Genomic DNA, 18,946 nt, shown 5'->3' on the forward strand with positions numbered 1-18,946 from the left:
CCGATATGATTGGACCGGAGGCCGGAATACAACGGCAACATCCGTCATCACGACGTTGCAGCTCTGGAATCGTGGCTATGCTCTTCATGATGCTGTCCAAGAGGCTAAGCCTCCAGTCTATGGCGGTTGCCGATGGTCCGTAGAGGGTACGCCGCTGTCCCGCCTCCAGCTCTCCGGGGTTTCCTTCCGGAACTTATGTATATGGCAATTGTATGGCACAATTGGCTGGACTTTGGTTTGTTGAGGTGCTCGTCTCCCTTCTGCATGCAATGAAAGGCGCCCCATAATTCGGGAATCCCGAAGGTCGGGATGTCCATTGATGACATTCTTGTTGGACTGGTTGGAGGGTAATCAAGTGCCATCCCTGGCTCGTGTAGTTCGGTTTGAGTGGACAAAGGAACGTGGTCAAGCCGATGGAAGATGTCGTTCTTCAGCATGCTGTGTTACCAACTTGAGGTTGGGTAGACACGCCGAGGCTCAAAAGCCTCCATGGCTCCAAGCTTGCTTGGCAATGCGGCTGAAGGTGCTATCAGATTCCCGAAAAGATATGTAGGGCATGTGGTTTATCAGGAACGGTGCCTACAAACTAACCTCGGGCGATGGTGCCTTCCTGTGTGCCACCTTGTGATATTCCCTCTTATCTCCAACATGGCCATTGGCGCTCATCCTTGGAATGGCAACTAGCGCTTACAGTCTTCCAAACGGATCATTAACACACGGCTCTACAACCGGTACTTGGCAATTTGCAACTCATCCTCAGAGACTCAGATAAGGGAATAAAGACAGCAGGGGGAATTTCCCGACAGGTTCGGGCAGCGGCGTCCCAAAGACCATCGTGAGTAGACAACCCGTCAAGGCCCAAAAGCCGGGGTAGCTCCGGAACGAGCTAAGCTTAACGGCGACGACGGCACGAACCGCCCAGTTCGACTGGCGGCTGGCGGCTGGGGGCTGGGGACCGCTGGTCTGCGGGCTGTGGATAGTACGAGGATTCAGAGCCACATCGGGAATGCATATTGCCTCGAGATTCGTCGGCTCCAAACCGTCCAGTCTTCCGCAAGACCTCAGATTCTATCGAAGACGTCAGAAGGTGCCTGTGTTTGTGCTGCTAATGCAGGCGCGGGTGTTGGTGAGGGTTACCACCCGCACGATGCACTCGCTGCTGTGGTCTGACTCGATGCACTTGAGTGCGAGAGGGGTGTCCTGGCGGCCGTGGGCAGCGTTTGAAGGAGAGTTTCTCTCGAGAGTTCGTGTCTGGCACCGAAAGCCATGCGGTGTCTCCTTCGACCGGAAGTCCAGACTCGATACCGGTCGATCTAGGAGTAACCCAGGAGCCCGGAACGAATGGCTGTCATCTGAGACTATTCTACGTATATGGCGCGATGAACTCGATGGAGGCACGATCCAATGGAATTTGGTCTCAGCGTCCTGAGGTACGTACCTAAGTCCGGAAATTGGTTGGGCAACGACAACCCCACTAGGCGGCTGTCCACGTGCCACTGTTGGCCTTCTCCGAATGACATAAGCAGATACGTCCCTCACACCGATAACACATCTCTGGTTCTCACGCCTTCCATCCTGTGGAAAGCGCAGGAACCAGTGCACCAACTTTGTTGAGGCGTGGATACGTAACGACAGACTTCTCCGATACACAAGCTTCCCTCGTTCCCAAGTCCGTTTGTACCACGAGGTTCGAGTTGCAGACAACAAACGCAAGCGGAATTTCCAACAAAGGCCCCCCAAAGCACCGGGAACAAGATTGGAATTGACAAGCACCAGGGCGCACGAGGAGAACAATGACAAAAACGACAGCGCAAAATTGCAAAGGCTCACGAATAGCGACAGGACACCCCGGTTCGAAACGGCCCCAAGGGCCAATAGGGCCGCCATCGGGCACCCAAGCCGTTTCTACATAGTACCATAGTATTGACCTATGGTACACAGTACTATGGTCATAGTACCTAGGTTCGGCGGTGGGGAATTGCAACCGTCCCTAGGGCTCCTCGTACGTATCCGCTACGCGCTGCGATTCGCGACATTGAGAGCCCACACCGAGAAGGCCTTATCACTGCCGCCATTTAGTAAGGCCTGGACCGGCGCCTGGTTGGGCAATGGGCACCGACTGGTCCAGATTTGATACCCGACGTCATCGAGCAGGGTGGCGGTCAAGTGAACCCCCGCAAAAACGAGCTCAGCGATGCAAGCCACACTTGCATTCCCTAACGCAGCAAGATGAAGGCACGGTGACGTTTCGAACGGTGTTCCACGGGAGACAGACGACGAGGAAGCGCAAGGAATGGGCCGAGAGGTGGGATCGCAATGCGGATACATGGCAGACGAGATGGCAAGCCGAGACACTTTGACAGCGAACAGCGAGTTTGCGAGGTCGAACCATCCAGCCGTCCCATCCATCCTAGGCCGCCGAGCGACCGAATTAACCTCTTTCCACCCATCCATCCGACTCTCTGGCATCCCCCATCATCCCCATTCCCCGTCGATCCGTTCAGGCCCAACGACGGGTCCATAATCCATGGCGCACCCATAAGTGGGCTCTGTTGGCTCTATTTGGGGTTCAGACCGTACACTCCAAGGGCAGATCTGGTCCGAAATGGAGTCCATGGTCGCGCTTTTTCAAGTCGGTTCCCAGCGATGGCTGCCCAAGCGGCGACAGTCAGGTTCGAAAGTGCAAAGCGGGCTGGGGCCACTAAGGCTAGAGGGGCGCGTTGGACCTGGTCTGGCAAGGCCACATGCGTGGAATGGGAGCGAAGAAGCAACGATGCAGACCTCGGGGAGGACCGTCGACAGGGAGTAGCCTTGTTGCAATGGCCACAGGTTTGGACGGTGGTTGTAACGCCCGATACCGCGGCGATGGCTGCTGTTAGTGACCGACAATCACTTCTCATCTGTCCCACGACATGCCACGCCGCGACCACACTTCGTCCAACGATGAAACAGGCTTTGCATCTCGAGTTCGGACGCACTTTCGCGTCCCTATTGGTGTGTGGGTTGGCATGCGGGAGAGCAGCGGGACATGCGTCCGTGGCACAACTAACAGCAGCCATCTTGTCCCTACCACGGCCGTTGGCGCCATCCAGAGAGCGCCAGTCGAGCTGGGATCATCGCTCAAGCCACATCGCCAACACCACCATCTTCCTCGTTCCGCTCGGCGAACAAGAGACCCTGTCCTGGGTTTTCGTCTTCCAAAAAAGCCTGCTTTTGCAATCCACCACGAACCTCCGTCGTGCCATAGATCGAAACTACAAAACCTATTCATCTCGCCTAGCCACCGGGTTTCTTCGCTTTCTTTTTCTCTCTATCCCCAAGGACCCTTAAAAACCAGCAGACCTGCATCTCAGCCCAGGTGCGACCGTCTGCATCATCCCTCGGCAGCAATAATAGCAGCTGTAGCACAGCCAGCAGCTTCAGTCCAAAGGACCGCCCGTTGGTCCCAGGGAGCGTCGACAAAGACCAAAAACCCCATCATCGGGTCTTGGGTCACAGGCCCAGTTTCGTGAGGTCAGCTGGCAGACTCCAGGGTTGTTTCCTGGCTTCACTTTGTCTTCCTATAGGCCGGTTGCTATCCACGCCTACCACCACACTCGATTGTTACCACACTAGGACCGCCAGTGTGAGTGCACTCAGTCATCCAGTCGAGTTCGGCTTTACATCACATCACACCCGCTGTCCATCATCGCTTTTCATCACCACTCGCCCAGTCAGCGAAAGGGGTCTCTCGTCACTCCCACTCTTCAAACTCTTCTCAACCCTTGCCGCACATACAGCCAGCCTCACTACAAATAGAACACACACATACTCTGCCGGTGCTGTAGTGTCACAAACGAGTCTCAGAACCCTGGAATAAGCCACTTGCGCGCCACGCAACAGGGCGCCGCTGCTATCCCATCATCCAATCCAGATTGCCAGGTAACCCACTGGGTCCAGGGCGGGTCAACGGCCTTCACCGACACTACCGGCGCTATTGGGCTAGGTTCGGTTCGCACCCACAGGCACTCATACGTTAAGGGGCAGTGATTCCACCACCCTGCTGCGGCTGGACACATTATTCCCGCCTTTCCCCTCTTTCTTCTCCTCTTCTCTCTTGGTCTTTCTCTCCCTAGGTGTCGTCATCGCCTTGAAATTTGGCATCTCGCAACTCGACCGACCTCTCTGCCAGATTCACAACCACGAACTCCCGCCACCACCCGACCATTCCACAGCCTCCGGGAACAACCACCCGATTTGTGATCTTCCGGAACCCCGTTTTACGGTCACGACGTTTTTTAGCTACTTTTTGTGATACCCGAGATCGATTTTATTTCACTTCCACCGACACATACGTTACAAAAACCCATAATGGCCGGCCGCGCTGAACGCTGGGACCGCGACCGCTTCAGGTACGAGCGGGAACGTGACCGCGGCTACCCTGACGACCGCGCCCCTCGCTTCCCTGATGAGCGAAGCCGCTTCGAGGAGCGTGACGATTACCACCCCCCGCCCCGCCGTGGTAGAGACCACTCGGATGAGCGCTTCGACCGAGGCCCCTATGACCGTGGACATCGTGGCGGCTTCGACGACGACATTGTGAGAGACCGGCGCTATGTTGAAGAGGATCGCTACGGCCCTCGCCGAGGAGAACCGCTGGACCGCGAGTTTGACCGTCGCTTGTTCTTCGAGAAGGAGCCTATTCCTCAGCGCGAATTCCGCGAGCCCTCTCCGGTCCGCCGCCCGACCATGGTTCGCCGCCAGTCCTCTCTGGACACCTTTGATCGCCGCCCACTCCGCTTCTATGAGCGTGAGGAGTACCCTCCGCCAGCCCGCCGAGAGGATGTCCACCCTCGCGACCCTCGCGACGACTACCGGGCACCCCCATACGTTCCGATCCCTCTGCCCCGCACCCGGCAGCTGGGCCCTGCACCTTCCCAACGCTACGACGAGATCCAGATTGCCGAGCCGGGCTACTATGGCGATGAGGAGTTCCGCGGCATGCCCGAGCGAGTAAAAGAGCGCGAGGTTGTCACGTCGCGCCGCCGCAGAGACCGCAGCCGGGAGTCCAGAGTATCGAGATCTACCAGAAAGAGCTCTCACCGAAGCAGCTCGAGATCGAGCAGCACTTCCAGCAGGACAACGAGCAGTAGCAGAAGCGCCACGACCATTCGCAGCGCATACCCCAAGAAGGGAAAGACCCGCATCCCAGCCCGCCTGGTCTCCAAGCGAGCTCTCATTGACTTGGGATACCCCTACATCGAAGAGGTGCGACCCTCGTTCTCAAATTGACATGAGCATCATGCTGACTTACTTAGGGCAACACTGTTATTGTTCTGAAGGCTCTTGGCCAGGAGAACATTGACGAACTGCTGAAGCTCAGTGAGGAGTACAAGCAAAGTAAGCACCCGTGTTGACAGACCGTTTCTCGTTTCTTGCTGACTCTTGTTAGGTGAGCTCGAGGTTGCCGCCGCTCGCTCTTCGGCTGCCCATCTTGTAGAAGAGCGCCACGAGGAGATTTACACCATTCCTCCACCAGCGGCAGCCCTCCCGCCGCCGCCTCCTCCGGTCGCTGCAGCCCCTCCACCGCCCCCCGCCTCGGTTGCGCCGCCTCCCGCGCCGCCTACCGTAGTCGCTGCTCCACCCCCCGCTCCCACTGTCTATGAAGCGGCGCCCCCGCCTCCTCCATTGGAGGTTGTCAACAAGACGACCATCATTCGCGACGTCTCTCCTGCTCGCAGCAGCACGTCTTACACGACGTCCACGGCGCCAACCATCTACGAGCGCCGCGAGTACAGCGAGGAAGTGCCCATTGGGCCTATGGCCGTCGCAGAGCGCCGACGCAGCCGCTCCCGCTCGCGCAAGGACATCAGATCCGAAATCAAGGCGCTCGAAGCCCAGCTTCACGAACGCAAGCGCCACGGAAACCGCGAACTTATCCGCGCGGAGCAAATGCCCGACGGCGCTGTTGTCCTGTTCGAGGAGAAGGTCGAGAAGGTCGAGGAGCCGCGGCGCGGGGTGCGAATTGAGAAGGACAAGAAAGGTAGGATGGCCATCAGCGTACCAAAGTACTACTAAGGTGCGCTCCGTCGTCGCCTCGTCATGCAATAACGCAGGCTAACAGCGGTATCGATAGGTCCTCCTCCTAAGCTTGTGCGCGCTATGCTGGCCACACTCACGTAAGGGTGTTTGTCGCTAGCGCATTACCTTTCAACCAGTACGAATTGTTTGAATGTACAGAAGACGATTTACAGACCTCGTATATGAAGAGACGGAAAGTGTTGCATTTGCCTGGATGTTTGGAATTTGGCATGGCGAAATGATTATTACTTATTCCCCAATAGAAAAAAAGGACATTGCCGGTACTGGAAACCTAGGGAGGGACATTGACAGATGTATGGAAATCCGGCCACGGCAGATGGCTACTCGAACAGTCTCGCCTGCGACTATGGGGATAGCCCCAGTCTCACAATATGGTCTATCGTCTTTGGTGTTGGGGCGGATCATTGTTGTTTTGTTTTTAGAGGGCGCTATTTACGACTTTATGAACCTATAAGATTACATCTTCATCGACGTGTGTTGCTTGGGATTTGTGATGCTGTATGTCTCTTCGGGAAATTCGTATGATCTGTCCTCGCGGTGATTGAATCTCAAGAGTCCTTGTTCGTCCGGCGTTCGCGTCCGAGCCAGGTGTACCCCCCGTCTCCCGAGTCCAGAGTCGTGGGCCGACAGGACGGACACCTTGGTATCATGAAGATTGATAGAAGTTGAAGCTCTTCGGTCTTGACTCTCCTCACGCCATAATCCATGTGCAGCGAAACGGAGGCGTTCCCTCCGCAGCACATGTGCCGCCCAATCTCCGAATTGCCCCATCTCGTCCCGTCTCATGTCGAGTCCACTTTCACTCTATTCTGTGCTCGACCCCACACCTTTCTTTCCTCCACACGCACTGGAGTTCGGATGAGAGCGAAAGGTTCGATAAACAGGTCCCTTGCAATGTAATAGCGGCTGAGTCTCGGGAAGGTCACTCCAATGCAATATTGATACCAAAAAGCAACAAGCACGATCGGGCGTTGTCTTCGATAAACGCTGGTAACCACTGCCTTGGTTGCCGTCACTGCTGGGTCGATGATGAGTAGAGGCAGACTTTGATGCCGGCCGGAGCGGAGCAGAGCGTCACCTACCCGGAGACACCCGCCCCTTGCAAGCGCCCCAAGCTTGCTCGCTCCCTTCCGTATATTGAGGGGTCCTGGGGCCCCGATGGGTCGGGGTAAGGTGTAGATTGAGTGTCGTGCCCCCCTTCATGGACAAATCTTCCGTCGTGACGGGTCTTGAGAGCGCTGGTAGTTTATAGATCCTGTCAGGTTCCGGTCGATCTTGTGTGTCTCCCTTTCTCAGTTCCCGATCTGTATTTCTGTGGCTCTCATTTTAGTCATTCGTTTTTGTCTACACATATTTGTTACGGCAACAGTCAGGGACGCGATGAAGTCGACTCTTTTGACTACAAGCCTCTTGGCCGCTGGAGCGAGTGCCCTTGACAAGCGTGCGTGTACCGCAACAGCGGAGTGGCCCGGCTGGTCTAACGTCAAGCACGCATTCGTCTTGTAGGTCTCTCATCAAACCACGTACCACTGCATGGCTGAACTAACGCTGGCCAGCGGTGACTCTTACTCACAGACAGGCACGCCTCTCAACCAATCCTTCAACTCCCAACCAAACTAATAACCCACAGGTTTCAACACCTCCCTCGAGGCCCCCTCTCCCTCAAACCCCCTCGGAAACCCCTCCTACCCAGGCTGGACCTCCTCCAACGGGCCCAACTGGGTCGACTACATCACCGTCAAGCATAACGCCTCGCTGCTGTACACATACAACCTCGCCTACGGCGGCGCGACCGTGGATGCGGCGCTTGTCAAGCCATACGCCGACACGGTGCTCACCCTCAAAGACCAAGTGCAAACCCTCTTCGCCGGCGCCTACGCATCCCGCGCGGACCCCGTCTGGAGCGGCGCCGACTCCGTGTTCGCGTTCTGGATCGGCATCAACGACATTGGCAACTCGTACTGGAACGGCGCGGAGGCGACGTCGGCGCTGAACGCCAAGATTGTGGACGTCTACCGGGGTCTGGCCAAGGAGCTGTACGAGGCCGGCGCGAGGAACTTTGTGTGGTTGACGGTTCCGCCTGTTGACCGGACGCCGATGCTGCTCGTGGAGAACGCGGACGCGCAGAAGCTCGCCAGGGAGGATATACTGGACTTCAACGGCAGGGTGAACGACATGGCGAGGAACGTGATGGGGTGGGAGGGCGCGAACACGTGGGTCGTGGATACGAATGGGATGTTTAACAGCGTCTTGGATGATGTTGGCAAGTTCGAGGCGACTCGGGGGCTGAAGAACACCACAGGGTACTGTGAGGCGTATGAGAAGTAAGTTCCCCCCAATGTTCATGCCTCGAGAGAGGATCGATAGCTGACGGCTTACCAGCGGAACTGATGCCGACAACACGCTTATCGAAAGCTGTACGTACAGGGTCAACGAGTACTTTTGGCTCAACACGCTGCACCCGACATATCCGATTCACGACGCGGTTGCCGAGACCGTTTCTGCGGCATTGGAGGCTGGGCCGAATGTCTGCTGATTTTCAGGTTCTGGATGGGATGTTTTGGGTTTCTTTGTGTATATTTTGGAGATGCGTACAGTCACCACCAAATACATGATGACCCCAACTGTGTCGCGGTAAAGACGGAGCCAAAACAAGGCAGCTCTAGCGGCGACTGGTAAAAGGCTCAAAGATACCGGGCCTGACGATGTGAACGTATGCACGTAAAAGCCTTCAATAGAAACAAAGTTCCAGGAGCGGAATCTGACGCAGCCATGAATGATCGTTGGTCCAGACAACCTAGTTCTTCAGATGCTGTTGAACTAGCAAGACATGTCTGTTGACTGGTCTGTGCATTTCAAAGCGTCACTGTCTTGATGTGATGGGTTGGAAAATCGCTGTTGCCTCTTTACTCACTCCCTGATTGTGAATGGCTTTTATGCATTGTGAGGAGTCAGATGCGCTTTGCGTTCAAATAATCTATTAAGGTGGCTCGATCTATCAAACTTTGCGGCTGCCAGGCTTATATCCCTGCTCTGGTTAGCAAACCGGTCTATATATCCTTCGATTCAGCAGTACCAGCCGCCTGGCAGGATTGAGTAGTGCTTTGGAGTCCTTCTTACTTCGGCACCGTCATCGTCAGCAATAAATACAACATCCACATCATACGCCCTGGCGGGCGGACACTTCATGTCAATACCAGCGGGTAACGCCCAAGGCGAACTAAGGGTAAGGTATTCTGCTCAAGGTTTAAAATCCTTAGAGATATATAGCTCGACCTTTGCTCTGGTTCCACGAGCCACCAGCCATGCACTGCCACCGGGACGAACCACCATAACTCTTAATCAATCAACAACAGCGATTCAAGACCCATTCAGATAGAATCATAGCCTCCCATAGGGGGGATTTGCGCACTTACAACAGAACAATCTCAGTGGGGCCACCCAGTCACACCGCCAAGACACAGGTACTGCCTAGTGTGGCCGCAGCAGACACTGCCACCCCACGATAATTAGCAGCAGAACCAAACTTGCCAGACAGTTGGGAGAGAGTGTGTTGTATTTCCAATAGATTACATTGATCGGTTCAAAGTAGCACGAGTCCTTGCTCTCTGTCGACTTGAATTTTTTGTTGCCAGCTGCGAACGTGCATTTCCCTAAGATGACAATTGAATTTCCAGACTGTAAGACACGTATGCAGATCAGTATACCTATCAGTAAAGCAGCCTCGATGCACTACAAAAAGCTTACACTGTTGTCATCTAGCGACGTCAGGTCGGTGGCCCCCACTTATATAAACAAATTTAAGCTTGAAAGCCTCCCGCCACATGGTCCGCACTGATCAGTGTGGAAAGTAATAGCCCACGCCCCGGCGGCTGCAGTAGGTCACTGTCGACGTCAAATCACAGGCACAAGTCAGCCCATGCCTCTGGTCTTGGTCGAAAGTGTCCCCCTTCTGAGACATCTACTTGTAGTGCTGCGTTGCGGTGACCGCGCTCATATTTACCGAGGGGGCGCAGTGGCCGCCCCATACGTAAGACGAGAACGGCGGCTCGTCATTGGGCTGGTAACAGCATGGATAGGCTTGGCAACCTATCAAATGGCGTCTCAAGTCTTGATTAGTACGGGATAGGGTAGAATACCTAGGGGTGGAGGTGAGTGACAGAACAAGAGACTGTTCATCGCCCGGGGCTTATGCGGCACAGTATCAAGCTATTGCGCCCGGCTAGGGTGAGTGAGTACATGGACACAAAAGTACGACAACCCAAAGCGGACGGCAGCGTGGCCTCCAGAATGCTATCGCCAAGTCTTCGCAAGGCGGTTATCAATACTTAAGGAAAGACTCATCCCGAGCTATTTGCGACGTTATCCAACAACCATATTTTGCATCACTTTAATCACCAAGTATCAAAGTCTCGATTCTCAGATATCGTCGGCACCCAGACATTACCGTAACAACGCTTGAAGGAAAGCACAAGAGCGAGTTGATTCCGAGATGTCCTCTCCACTGCCGTTCATATTAAACACCACGCTCCTGGGATTAGTCACTCTCCCTGCCCTAGTTCTCACAGGCCTCCTCATCCGTCATACAGCGGGGAATCGTCGCGAACCCAGTCGCCAGTGGGTAACTTACACAAAAGTCGCCTTCGGGCTCTATTCATTGTGCGTCGCATTTTTCTTTCTGGCCCACGTTTTGTCCCAATAGGGCGATGTACTGACACGAACACGTTGCTCTCCAGACTTAACATTCTCATCATAATCATTTATGGCATCAATGCTGGTAGTGGCTACGGATATTTCGGATACTACAACCCCTCGCTCCTGGCCTCACGGACCCTGAGCAGCATCAGTATTGTCGTTGGGCACGTGGGGTCAGCGGCGATCTTCCTTGCACTCTTCTACCTCCCCCGATCCTTCACCCTGCTCCGGACCGATGAGACGTCCAGAAGGTATCGAATCGGAAGGAAGTGGGCTCTCGGCGCTTTCATTTGGGTCTGCTTAGCTAGTATCACCGTCATGTGCCTGTCCATCAGTATTTTCGCCGCGTGGTACTCGTCCTCGAACCTCTATGATGGCATCAACAGCAGGAGCATCGCTGCCTCGAGTATCGACCTGGCCCTCTATGCTACCCACCTTATTTGCGCCATTGGAACCATGGTCTACACCGCAAAGGCCCGCAAGAAGGTCCTCGGCACCCCGCTGCAAAAGGTACGTCTGCCGTCCGGGGCTTTTTGATAGCTATTGCCATGTCGGCTAGCTTTGATGAATGATGCTGATGACAACCCCTGCCAGCCCTCGAGCCTCATGCTCACATGCGCTATTCTTTGGCTGCTCCGCAATGTGTGGGCGCTGCTGTACAGCATCTTGGTAAATTTTCTGATCTCTTTCTACTATGATGGGATGTACGACTGGGGCTACATCGTCGACATCTTCCTTTACAACTGGATGGCCTTTGTTATCCTCGTTCTTCTGTACGTGCTGGCCACCATGGAAAAGTATGCCATGTCGCAGCTTCAAGAACAGGAGCAGCCACCCAAGGACATGGACATAGAGGCTTTGTAAGCCGCCTTTGCCTGGGAGATGATTGCAGCACCGTCACAATATATAAGAGATACCAAGGACATACAGTGTCATGGAGGACTTAGAAAAATCTTTTTTTCTAACTTGCTTGACTTTGGGAGCTGGCTTAACGACCGTGGCTATGATGACGATTACGACTGCGACTGCGAACTTGCGAAGGGCCCTAGACTGCGAAACAAACGAGGAATCATTATCAACTTTATTTGATTAGAGCTTACAATACCACTTGCATTGGCTCATGGAGTCGCATGGTTCCCACATCTATACTCTTGGTCTTACTCCATGCAGTGCTGTAGCCCATCTCACTGACTAGGGTTCTGTCGTCTTTCTACTTCTCTTCTTCCGCTACGTACTCGTCCGGCGCTACAAAGTCCTCCGATTCCCATGTCTTTGCGATGTACCTTTATTCTGTTAGAGAATGGCGATTGTGTCCTCTTGAAGCGTTCTAGACTCACTTGGTATGGCTGCCTCGCGCGGCAAGCTCTCCCTTCTTGTTGAAGAAAGTAACTGTCGTGTATGCTAGGGTCCTTCCCACTGCGTTTCGTTAGAAAACTGTGTTCCAGACTGTTAGCTGGGCAAGACTTACTCTTATCACAAATGGCAGTGCCCGTCATGATATCACCGGGTTTTCCTCCCGGGTTCAGATACGTAACTGCCTTCGTCAGCTTCCGTTGATAAGTAGGGATTGCCCGGTGGTATAAATTCACGATGACCATGGAATGCGGCATACCATTGATATCAGTTGACACACCCGTCATGAAACGTCCCTTGGAGGCCACGGCAAGCGAGCCGCCAAGATCGACGAGACTGGCAAGAGTACCCCCATGGATTGTAGACAAACGGTTCTGGCGAGGTTAGCCAGGCTTCCGTTGATATAGCGGCGGCGGCGGCGAGGCATACCGTGTGCTCTTTCTGGATAGCCAACTCAAAGTCGACCTTGCCCACCGAAGCGCCGGTCACCCGGAACTAGAAGCGAGTGAGTTACGGTTCCAGCTACAGAGCCAAGCATCATCATACGTTGTTACCCAGTAATCTGAAATATGTCAGTGCATCGTTCGTGAGATGTACCAAGAAGACATTGAGGACTGTCGTCAACGTTACGAATTGGGTGCATGGTAACTTACCTCGGCTCAAGACCGGAGTCTTTCGCAAAAGAGTTGAGGACCTGACGGGATTTAGATGCCAATGCACTTGGAAATAGCTGTGTGTGGACTCACTGAACGCACGAAGCGCAAAGGGGGCAACTTGGGAGGCATCTTGAGTTCTTTGGCGGCTACCTGAGGTGAAAGTGACTGAGAGAAATGGGCACCAACTGGAGAGTAAGTAAACTCGGCGAGCTTCGGCAATTGGAGCTGGAATTTGGAGGGAGTCGCGACCGGGAGGGAGGATGACGTTGGGAGAAGGCGGTACGTACCTCGGCCGATAACATAGGATAAGGATTTCGATAAGATAAGGCGGTTGAGGTACATTCCTCAAGGCCCCCTGCCTGAGGCGGAAATCTCCGCTGACCCCTGCAAGTTCGATCATTGAATGATGGCCATTGTCGTCCAGCGCTGTCGCAAATAATCGTGAATATTCCTCGACACAAACCACGGCAATTTCCACAAACCAACAGCCCTCCCACCCACGGACTTGAACCCCGAATCTTGCGTCTCCCTCTCCCGAACATGAGATAACATTCACCACCACCAAAAAAAACTCCAGCGCGCAAATCGCCCATCATGTCGGTCAGCTCGGGTCAATCGCTCCAGCTGGCCGACTACCTGGAGAAGCTGCCGGGCACGACCTTCAGGAAGCTCTACTTGCAGCCCTCGACGGCCTTTGCCATATTCCGAAGAATGATTCCGCCGTTGGGTGAGCAGCAGCCCGTCCCCCCTAATCGACGCGCGGGGTTAGTCGCGTCTGTCGCAACGCAGGTCACTGATCCCAAAGCCCAGCAAAAACCATCGTAATGGCTATTCTCTACATGCCGAAGCCCATGCTGTTAGAGGACCTGGACGTCTGGGTCAAGCCAGATTCACGAAGGTGCGCCGCGCATATGCCCACTCTGCAACTTATACACCCGTCTAACCAATTCCCTAACTACAGGCAAAAAGACCAGGCTATCTCGACCCTCCGCAGCCTCCACATCCTCCAAATCACCGTCCCCTCCAAGGAACGCCCCCAGGAGATGCAGCTCACAACGAACTTCAAAAACTCGCTGCGCCTTGCCCTCGAGGGCGGCGGCACCCACAACTCCTTTGGCGTGCCGTCTTCGCTTCCCGTCCCGCCCGAGATCACCGTCCCCTTCCTCGACCGCTACGCCCGCCGCAAGTGGGAGGATATCCTGCACTACATTGTCAACACTGTCAACCCTGGCGGCGCCGACCTGGGCGGGCCTAAGTCGTCCGTTAAGAACCTACTCGTCGCCGGCCAGCTCGTTCGCCGCCAGGGGTCCGCCGTTGGAATCACCCAGGCCGGCTTCACCTTCCTCCTGCAGGAGGCCAACGCCCAGGTCTGGACCCTCCTGCTGTTGTGGCTCGAGGCCACCGACCACGCCGAGGACGCCGCAGGAATGGAGAGCACCGACATGCTCAGCTTCCTCTTCCTCCTCGCCAGTCTCGAGCTCGGCAGGGCCTACGACACAAACGCTCTCACCGAGGCCCGGCGCAACATGCTCCCCAGCCTGCTCGATTTCGGCCTCATCTACATCCCTTCCCACAAGCCCCAGCAGTACTTTCCTACTCGCCTCGCGACGACCCTCACAAGCAGCTCCAGCGCCCTCCGCAGCGCAGGTGCAGGGTTCTCCGCCGCCCTCGCCGCGGCAACCGGCCCACGCCCCTCCAACGGCATTACGCCGGGCGGCAACGAGGAGAACAAGGGTGGCAGCATCATCGTCGAGACTAACTACAGAGTCTACGCCTACGGTCAGACACCCCTGCAGATCGCAGTGCTCTCCCTGTTCTGCAAGCTCAAACTGCGCTTTGCCGACATGGTGTCCGGCCGATTGACGCGCAACTCGATCCGCAACGCCGTCGAACGGGGTATCACGGCCGACCAGATCATCTCCTACCTTGCCGCCCACGCCCACGAGCAGATGCACCGCATGGCCGCCGTGCGAAGTAGGCCCGTCCTGCCGCCCACGGTTGTCGATCAGATCCGACTGTGGCAGCTTGAGACGGAGCGCATGACGACGACGAGCGGCTTCTTGTTCCGCGACTTTGACAACCCCAAGGAGTACGAAGATATCGCGGGCTACGCGGCGGAGATTGGCGTGCTGGTGTGGCGCAACGACAAGCTGGGCATGTTCTTTGCTAGCAAGCACGAGCAGATCAGGGATTACCTGAAGCTCAGGAAGAAGGCGGAGGATTAGACGTAGAGTCACGGTGCTTGTGCTTTGGGGGGGGGGAGCGAGAGAGAGAGAGAGAGAGAGAGAGAGAGAGAGAGAGAGAGAGAGAGAGAGAGAGACAGAGACATTAGAAAGGGGCGAGGCGCCGAGGAACACAGGGTCACTGAAATGCATTAGCAGGCGTTGGGGACGGGGACGGTCATGTTCCGGTGTAGAAAGTAAATGGGTATTTGGTCCTAACAGCTAAGTTTTCATCTCTCGTAACGGCCATCTAATCATATATAAGGATTACGTATCCTTTGTATAGGCTTTCGTGTACAACAACAATGACTGCCTTTTGTAGGCGAACAATGTGCTAGTGAAGTTCCATTCAGGTCTCCCTCCAGTCCGGTCCCAAAATAAACAAACGCCGATAACCATGATGCTTTTTCTCGATCGATCCCCTACTGGTATTGTTAGAAAGCACTCAGAATTCATTTCCCTTTCGTCGACCCCTTGGTTGATCGAGAGGCACCCAAACTCTGTCTGCTACTCCCACTAAAGAGACGAGCCACGAATCCTTTCTCGATGCTTGTGCCTTGCGGCAAGAGCACATCGCGTCTCGCCCTGCGCGCGTATGCCTCTTGCCAGGCATACAGGCTCTTTTGAGCTTCGGGGGTGCCACAAAGAGCGTCAAGGTGGAGAAAGATGCGCAGACACCGGTTGTCCTCTTCAGAGAGATGCCCAGCTTCCTGGGTCGAGGCGGCACCATAACGGTCGAGGGCAGTGGTCGTGCTCAAGGGTAGATTGCCGCGGCCCTGATAGACTTCTCGCTGCTGAGCTAGAACAGTGGCCTTGGATGCGTGCGTGGTAACGAAGGTCGACAGAGTCTTGTCCTGCAGCGATTCGCCTTGAAAGCGATCTTGTAAAGATAGGAAACGGCCCGTCCAGTACGCTGATGGCTGGGCTGTGGTGATGATGAGCGGATTGACGTCGGGAGTTGTCGGCGTCGCGGTTCTGGTTGACGTGCTGGACGCAAAGGTCGAAGAGCTGCTGGTATTGCGATACAACACCGTTGGTTGGGACACCTTGCGCTCGCTGCCGGTGAAGCTGGTCAGCGATGACTTGGAAAGAGAGGCTGAGAGATTGGTCAAGATTGTCAGAGTGCGAGACTTGGGGAGCCGCTTCTTGTCAGCGACTTCTCGTCTGGGTGATTGGGGGCGGTGTTGGGGTTGTTGCTGAGAGCACTCGGCCTGTTGCGTAAAGCTTCCAAAGACGTGGCTGCTCCCGACGGTACGTATACCATTGTATCCCATATCTCCCCCGTGAATGGATGTGTGTACTCTTTGGTGTGGACCAGCTGAAGGTGCTGCGGCTCCCGTGATGGCGGCGATGCTGGAGCTGGCGACTGTTGGGTTGCTTGAGAGAGGTCCTCCTCCGGAGAAGCTGGCAGAGAGACGTCGTGCTCCTCGGGTAGATAGTGGGAGACCGGACGATGATCGTGGTACGATTTTGTTCTCCTGGTTTCTGTGTGTGTCTTGTCGCTCAAGAACGATTTCATCTGGAGGCGGAAAGCTCGCAAGGCCAGTATTGGGGTGGGCAATCTCTCCCAATGCTCGACGATCTTTGACAGAACCGCGTCTTTGACGGTTGAGATGAAGTTTGTAACTCGGGTCACTCTTTGCGACTGGTTGGCGAGAGTGTGAATGGGCTTCTGAGGTCCCCATGAGGTCCGAAACGTCTTGTACTTGGGTTCCGTCTCCTTTGTCTGCCTGGGTAACGTTGCGGTCGCGGCTGCCTCGATTAGTATCAGTAGACAGACCGTGAGGTTCCTGATGAACCTCTGGACGCAATTGCACGGCTCGCGGCGCGCAGTCGGCTGGGCAAGCTTGCTCGTTCTCGTTGATGCTGGAGACGACGGTGATTTCTTTGGCACGTTCAACATCCGGTCCGTTGCTGCGCTGGACAGGCCCGACTGGTCCAGAGATGGTCGGTCGCGAGGTGACAGACCCAGATACTCGCGAACCGCGGCTCCGAAGCGGGAGGAACGAAGACACAGATAGACGGTCTCGCATCTTTCCAGGAGGACGACGATGACAACGCAAGGCAAGACGAGGAAGAGAAAAGTGATGTAGGAAAAGATACAGAACAAGGCCTCGAGCGTCGTCTGACACGCGACGATGATGTTATGCGTGGAGGCCAAAACGATATGGCACGACTCGATGGGGGAATAGAAAAGGAGCTTAGCTGCAAGGAGAGAAGATCTAAACGAAAGCGAGATCAGACGCAAGTTGACACGAAGGAGGTCGATGCTGTAGAAAAGAATTGTGACGATGCGGCGTGTGGTGAGGGCGAGGAGGACGAGGCCAAGCGAACCAAAACCAGGCTCAGCGGAGGACATAGCGAAGGGGGACAAGAAAGGGAAAGCGAGGGGGTGAATTACACGACTTTTTGAATTTCGGATGATAATGGAGGGGTTTGTCTTCAGAGTATGCAGCTACGACGAGCTGGGCTTGAGGTGAGGTCAGATGGAAAAAGTGCTCTGATGTTTTTGGACGTTTGGAGGACGCGTCGACGTCGAGGTGCACGGTCTATGGGAGGATATCTCTCGACCAAGACCGATTCGCTTGGAGCTCCTGCCGAGAGAATGATGTGGAGGTTCAGACGGAAGGTCAGTGATGGTACGGCTTCCTCGTCGTTAACCTGGCGCTGTGTTCTTGCCTATATCTCCATGGCTTCATGAACGGTGATGCCAGACAGCAACCTTGACCGACACTCCCTTGGCAGTTTCTCTTGTCATGGATAGGTACTCTCGCTTAAAACCATGGAAATCTTTTACCTCTTGAATCAGTATATACTTCGTATCACGATGCAGACACCAGCGTCCCATGAATATGCAGCTACTCTAGATGCACCGTGAATCCCTTAGCTCTCCCACCCCTCAATCTTGAACTTGAACACCTCGTCACCCTGGCCTCTCTCAATTGGATTTCCGTTTCCATCCCACAGGGCCCTCTCGCGATACGCGACGTTACCGTCCCAGTCGACCATAATGATGGTCTGCCGCTGCGTACCATATAAACCCACGTCGAAACCCATGTTAGCCTGCGCCGGCGGATCTGGTCGCTCGCCTAGCTGCAGGCCTTCGGCGGCTTTTTGGTCATCGGTAGCCCACTGGCCCGGCCCCCTCGAAACAGCGTCCTCCATGGCCTTGCGGTGATTATCGTCCCCCAGGGGAGGTACAAAGATGGACTGCTTCAACTCCTTGATGTAGTCCGCCAGGCCCATGTCGGGATGCTTGGGCAACGTGTCTGTATCGAGCACCTTGAAGAGGCGTTCGGCCAGGGCGTTCTCGTCCAAATTCTGGGCAACGGCCTCCTGAATGGCCTCCTTGACGAGGCGCTTTCCGTTCTCGACCTTGGGCCACGGCTTGGGGTCGTCGTAGCCGGTGTTACTGAGGCCGTAGACCTCGTCACGCTGCTCCGCGATCCAGGGCACGTCCTGAAGGTCGTCGCACCGGTTGGAGACGATGGCGATGCCTTCGAGCGCGCGCCCTGGCTTCTCGTCGCTGCCGCATTTGCGCTTCAGCTTGCCGGCGACCATGGAGAAGCCGCCGACGCCTTTGACTCCTCCGTTCTTGACGAGGCGGTCTACCGATTTCGAGGCAGGCTCCGCAGGGTCGGACCCCAGCCAGGCCGTGACCATGCCGCCGCGGCTGCGAGCGGCGTGGATGGGATGTTCAGCATCCTGGGTGCTGGTTTCGCGATAATTTGTGAGAACGGCGAGCTGGCCTGTTTTGGTGATGCCTAGCCAAGTACCCTTCTCCGCTCTTTGGAGGTCCCGGGAGGAGAGGACCAAGGCACCGGACGGATGGGACCACCAGTGCGGGCGGGATGTCGGGCGCAGTATGAACTCGTCTCGGTTATCGACGACGATGAGAGCATAGTCGGGGTGGGTGGTGGTAAGGAGAACAATGCACAT

The 18,946-nt window shown here is 55.4% G+C and overlaps 7 protein-coding genes across 7 annotated transcripts; 4 read left to right on the forward strand and 3 right to left on the reverse strand.

Moving 5' to 3' along the window:
- Positions 1–4,350: 4,350 nt before the first annotated feature.
- Positions 4,351–6,057, forward strand: ColSpa_11358 (uncharacterized protein; the record flags this gene model as incomplete). Its single annotated transcript, XM_049277570.1, has 3 exons — positions 4,351–5,247; positions 5,298–5,379; positions 5,432–6,057. 3 exons carry the CDS (start codon positions 4,351–4,353, stop codon positions 6,055–6,057), a joined length of 1,605 nt encoding a protein of 534 aa, XP_049133527.1.
- Positions 6,058–7,461: 1,404 nt separating this feature from the next.
- ColSpa_11359 (acetylesterase) lies at positions 7,462–8,617 on the forward strand (the record flags this gene model as incomplete). Its single annotated transcript, XM_049277571.1, has 3 exons — positions 7,462–7,522; positions 7,712–8,405; positions 8,464–8,617. 3 exons carry the CDS (start codon positions 7,462–7,464, stop codon positions 8,615–8,617), a joined length of 909 nt encoding a protein of 302 aa, XP_049133528.1.
- Positions 8,618–11,094: 2,477 nt separating this feature from the next.
- Positions 11,095–11,640, forward strand: ColSpa_11360 (uncharacterized protein; the record flags this gene model as incomplete). The annotated part of the gene is made up of 2 exons (XM_049277572.1): positions 11,095–11,286; positions 11,371–11,640. 2 exons carry the CDS (start codon positions 11,095–11,097, stop codon positions 11,638–11,640), a joined length of 462 nt encoding a protein of 153 aa, XP_049133529.1.
- A 346-nt stretch (positions 11,641–11,986) lies between these two features.
- On the reverse strand, positions 11,987–12,914 carry ColSpa_11361 (putative esterase XCC2094; the record flags this gene model as incomplete). The annotated part of the gene is made up of 7 exons (XM_049277573.1): positions 11,987–12,059; positions 12,114–12,192; positions 12,245–12,503; positions 12,559–12,624; positions 12,676–12,691; positions 12,783–12,823; positions 12,876–12,914. The coding sequence occupies 7 exons, from the start codon at positions 12,912–12,914 to the stop codon at positions 11,987–11,989; spliced, it is 573 nt and encodes a 190-aa protein (XP_049133530.1).
- A 465-nt stretch (positions 12,915–13,379) lies between these two features.
- On the forward strand, positions 13,380–15,010 carry ColSpa_11362 (general transcription and DNA repair factor IIH subunit TFB2; the record flags this gene model as incomplete). The annotated part of the gene is made up of 3 exons (XM_049277574.1): positions 13,380–13,512; positions 13,596–13,683; positions 13,747–15,010. 3 exons carry the CDS (start codon positions 13,380–13,382, stop codon positions 15,008–15,010), a joined length of 1,485 nt encoding a protein of 494 aa, XP_049133531.1.
- Positions 15,011–15,459: 449 nt separating this feature from the next.
- ColSpa_11363 (uncharacterized protein) lies at positions 15,460–17,366 on the reverse strand (the record flags this gene model as incomplete). The annotated part of the gene is made up of 2 exons (XM_049277575.1): positions 15,460–16,075; positions 16,165–17,366. 2 exons carry the CDS (start codon positions 17,364–17,366, stop codon positions 15,460–15,462), a joined length of 1,818 nt encoding a protein of 605 aa, XP_049133532.1.
- Positions 17,367–17,890: 524 nt separating this feature from the next.
- On the reverse strand, positions 17,891–18,946 carry ColSpa_11364 (transport protein particle subunit bet3; the record flags this gene model as incomplete). Its single annotated transcript, XM_049277576.1, has 1 exon — positions 17,891–18,946. One exon carries the CDS (start codon positions 18,944–18,946, stop codon positions 17,891–17,893), a length of 1,056 nt encoding a protein of 351 aa, XP_049133533.1.

The sequence above is a fragment of the Colletotrichum spaethianum genome (genome assembly GCF_022836535.1).
Source record: "Colletotrichum spaethianum MAFF 239500 DNA, contig45, whole genome shotgun sequence".
Classification (NCBI taxonomy): domain Eukaryota; kingdom Fungi; phylum Ascomycota; class Sordariomycetes; order Glomerellales; family Glomerellaceae; genus Colletotrichum; species Colletotrichum spaethianum.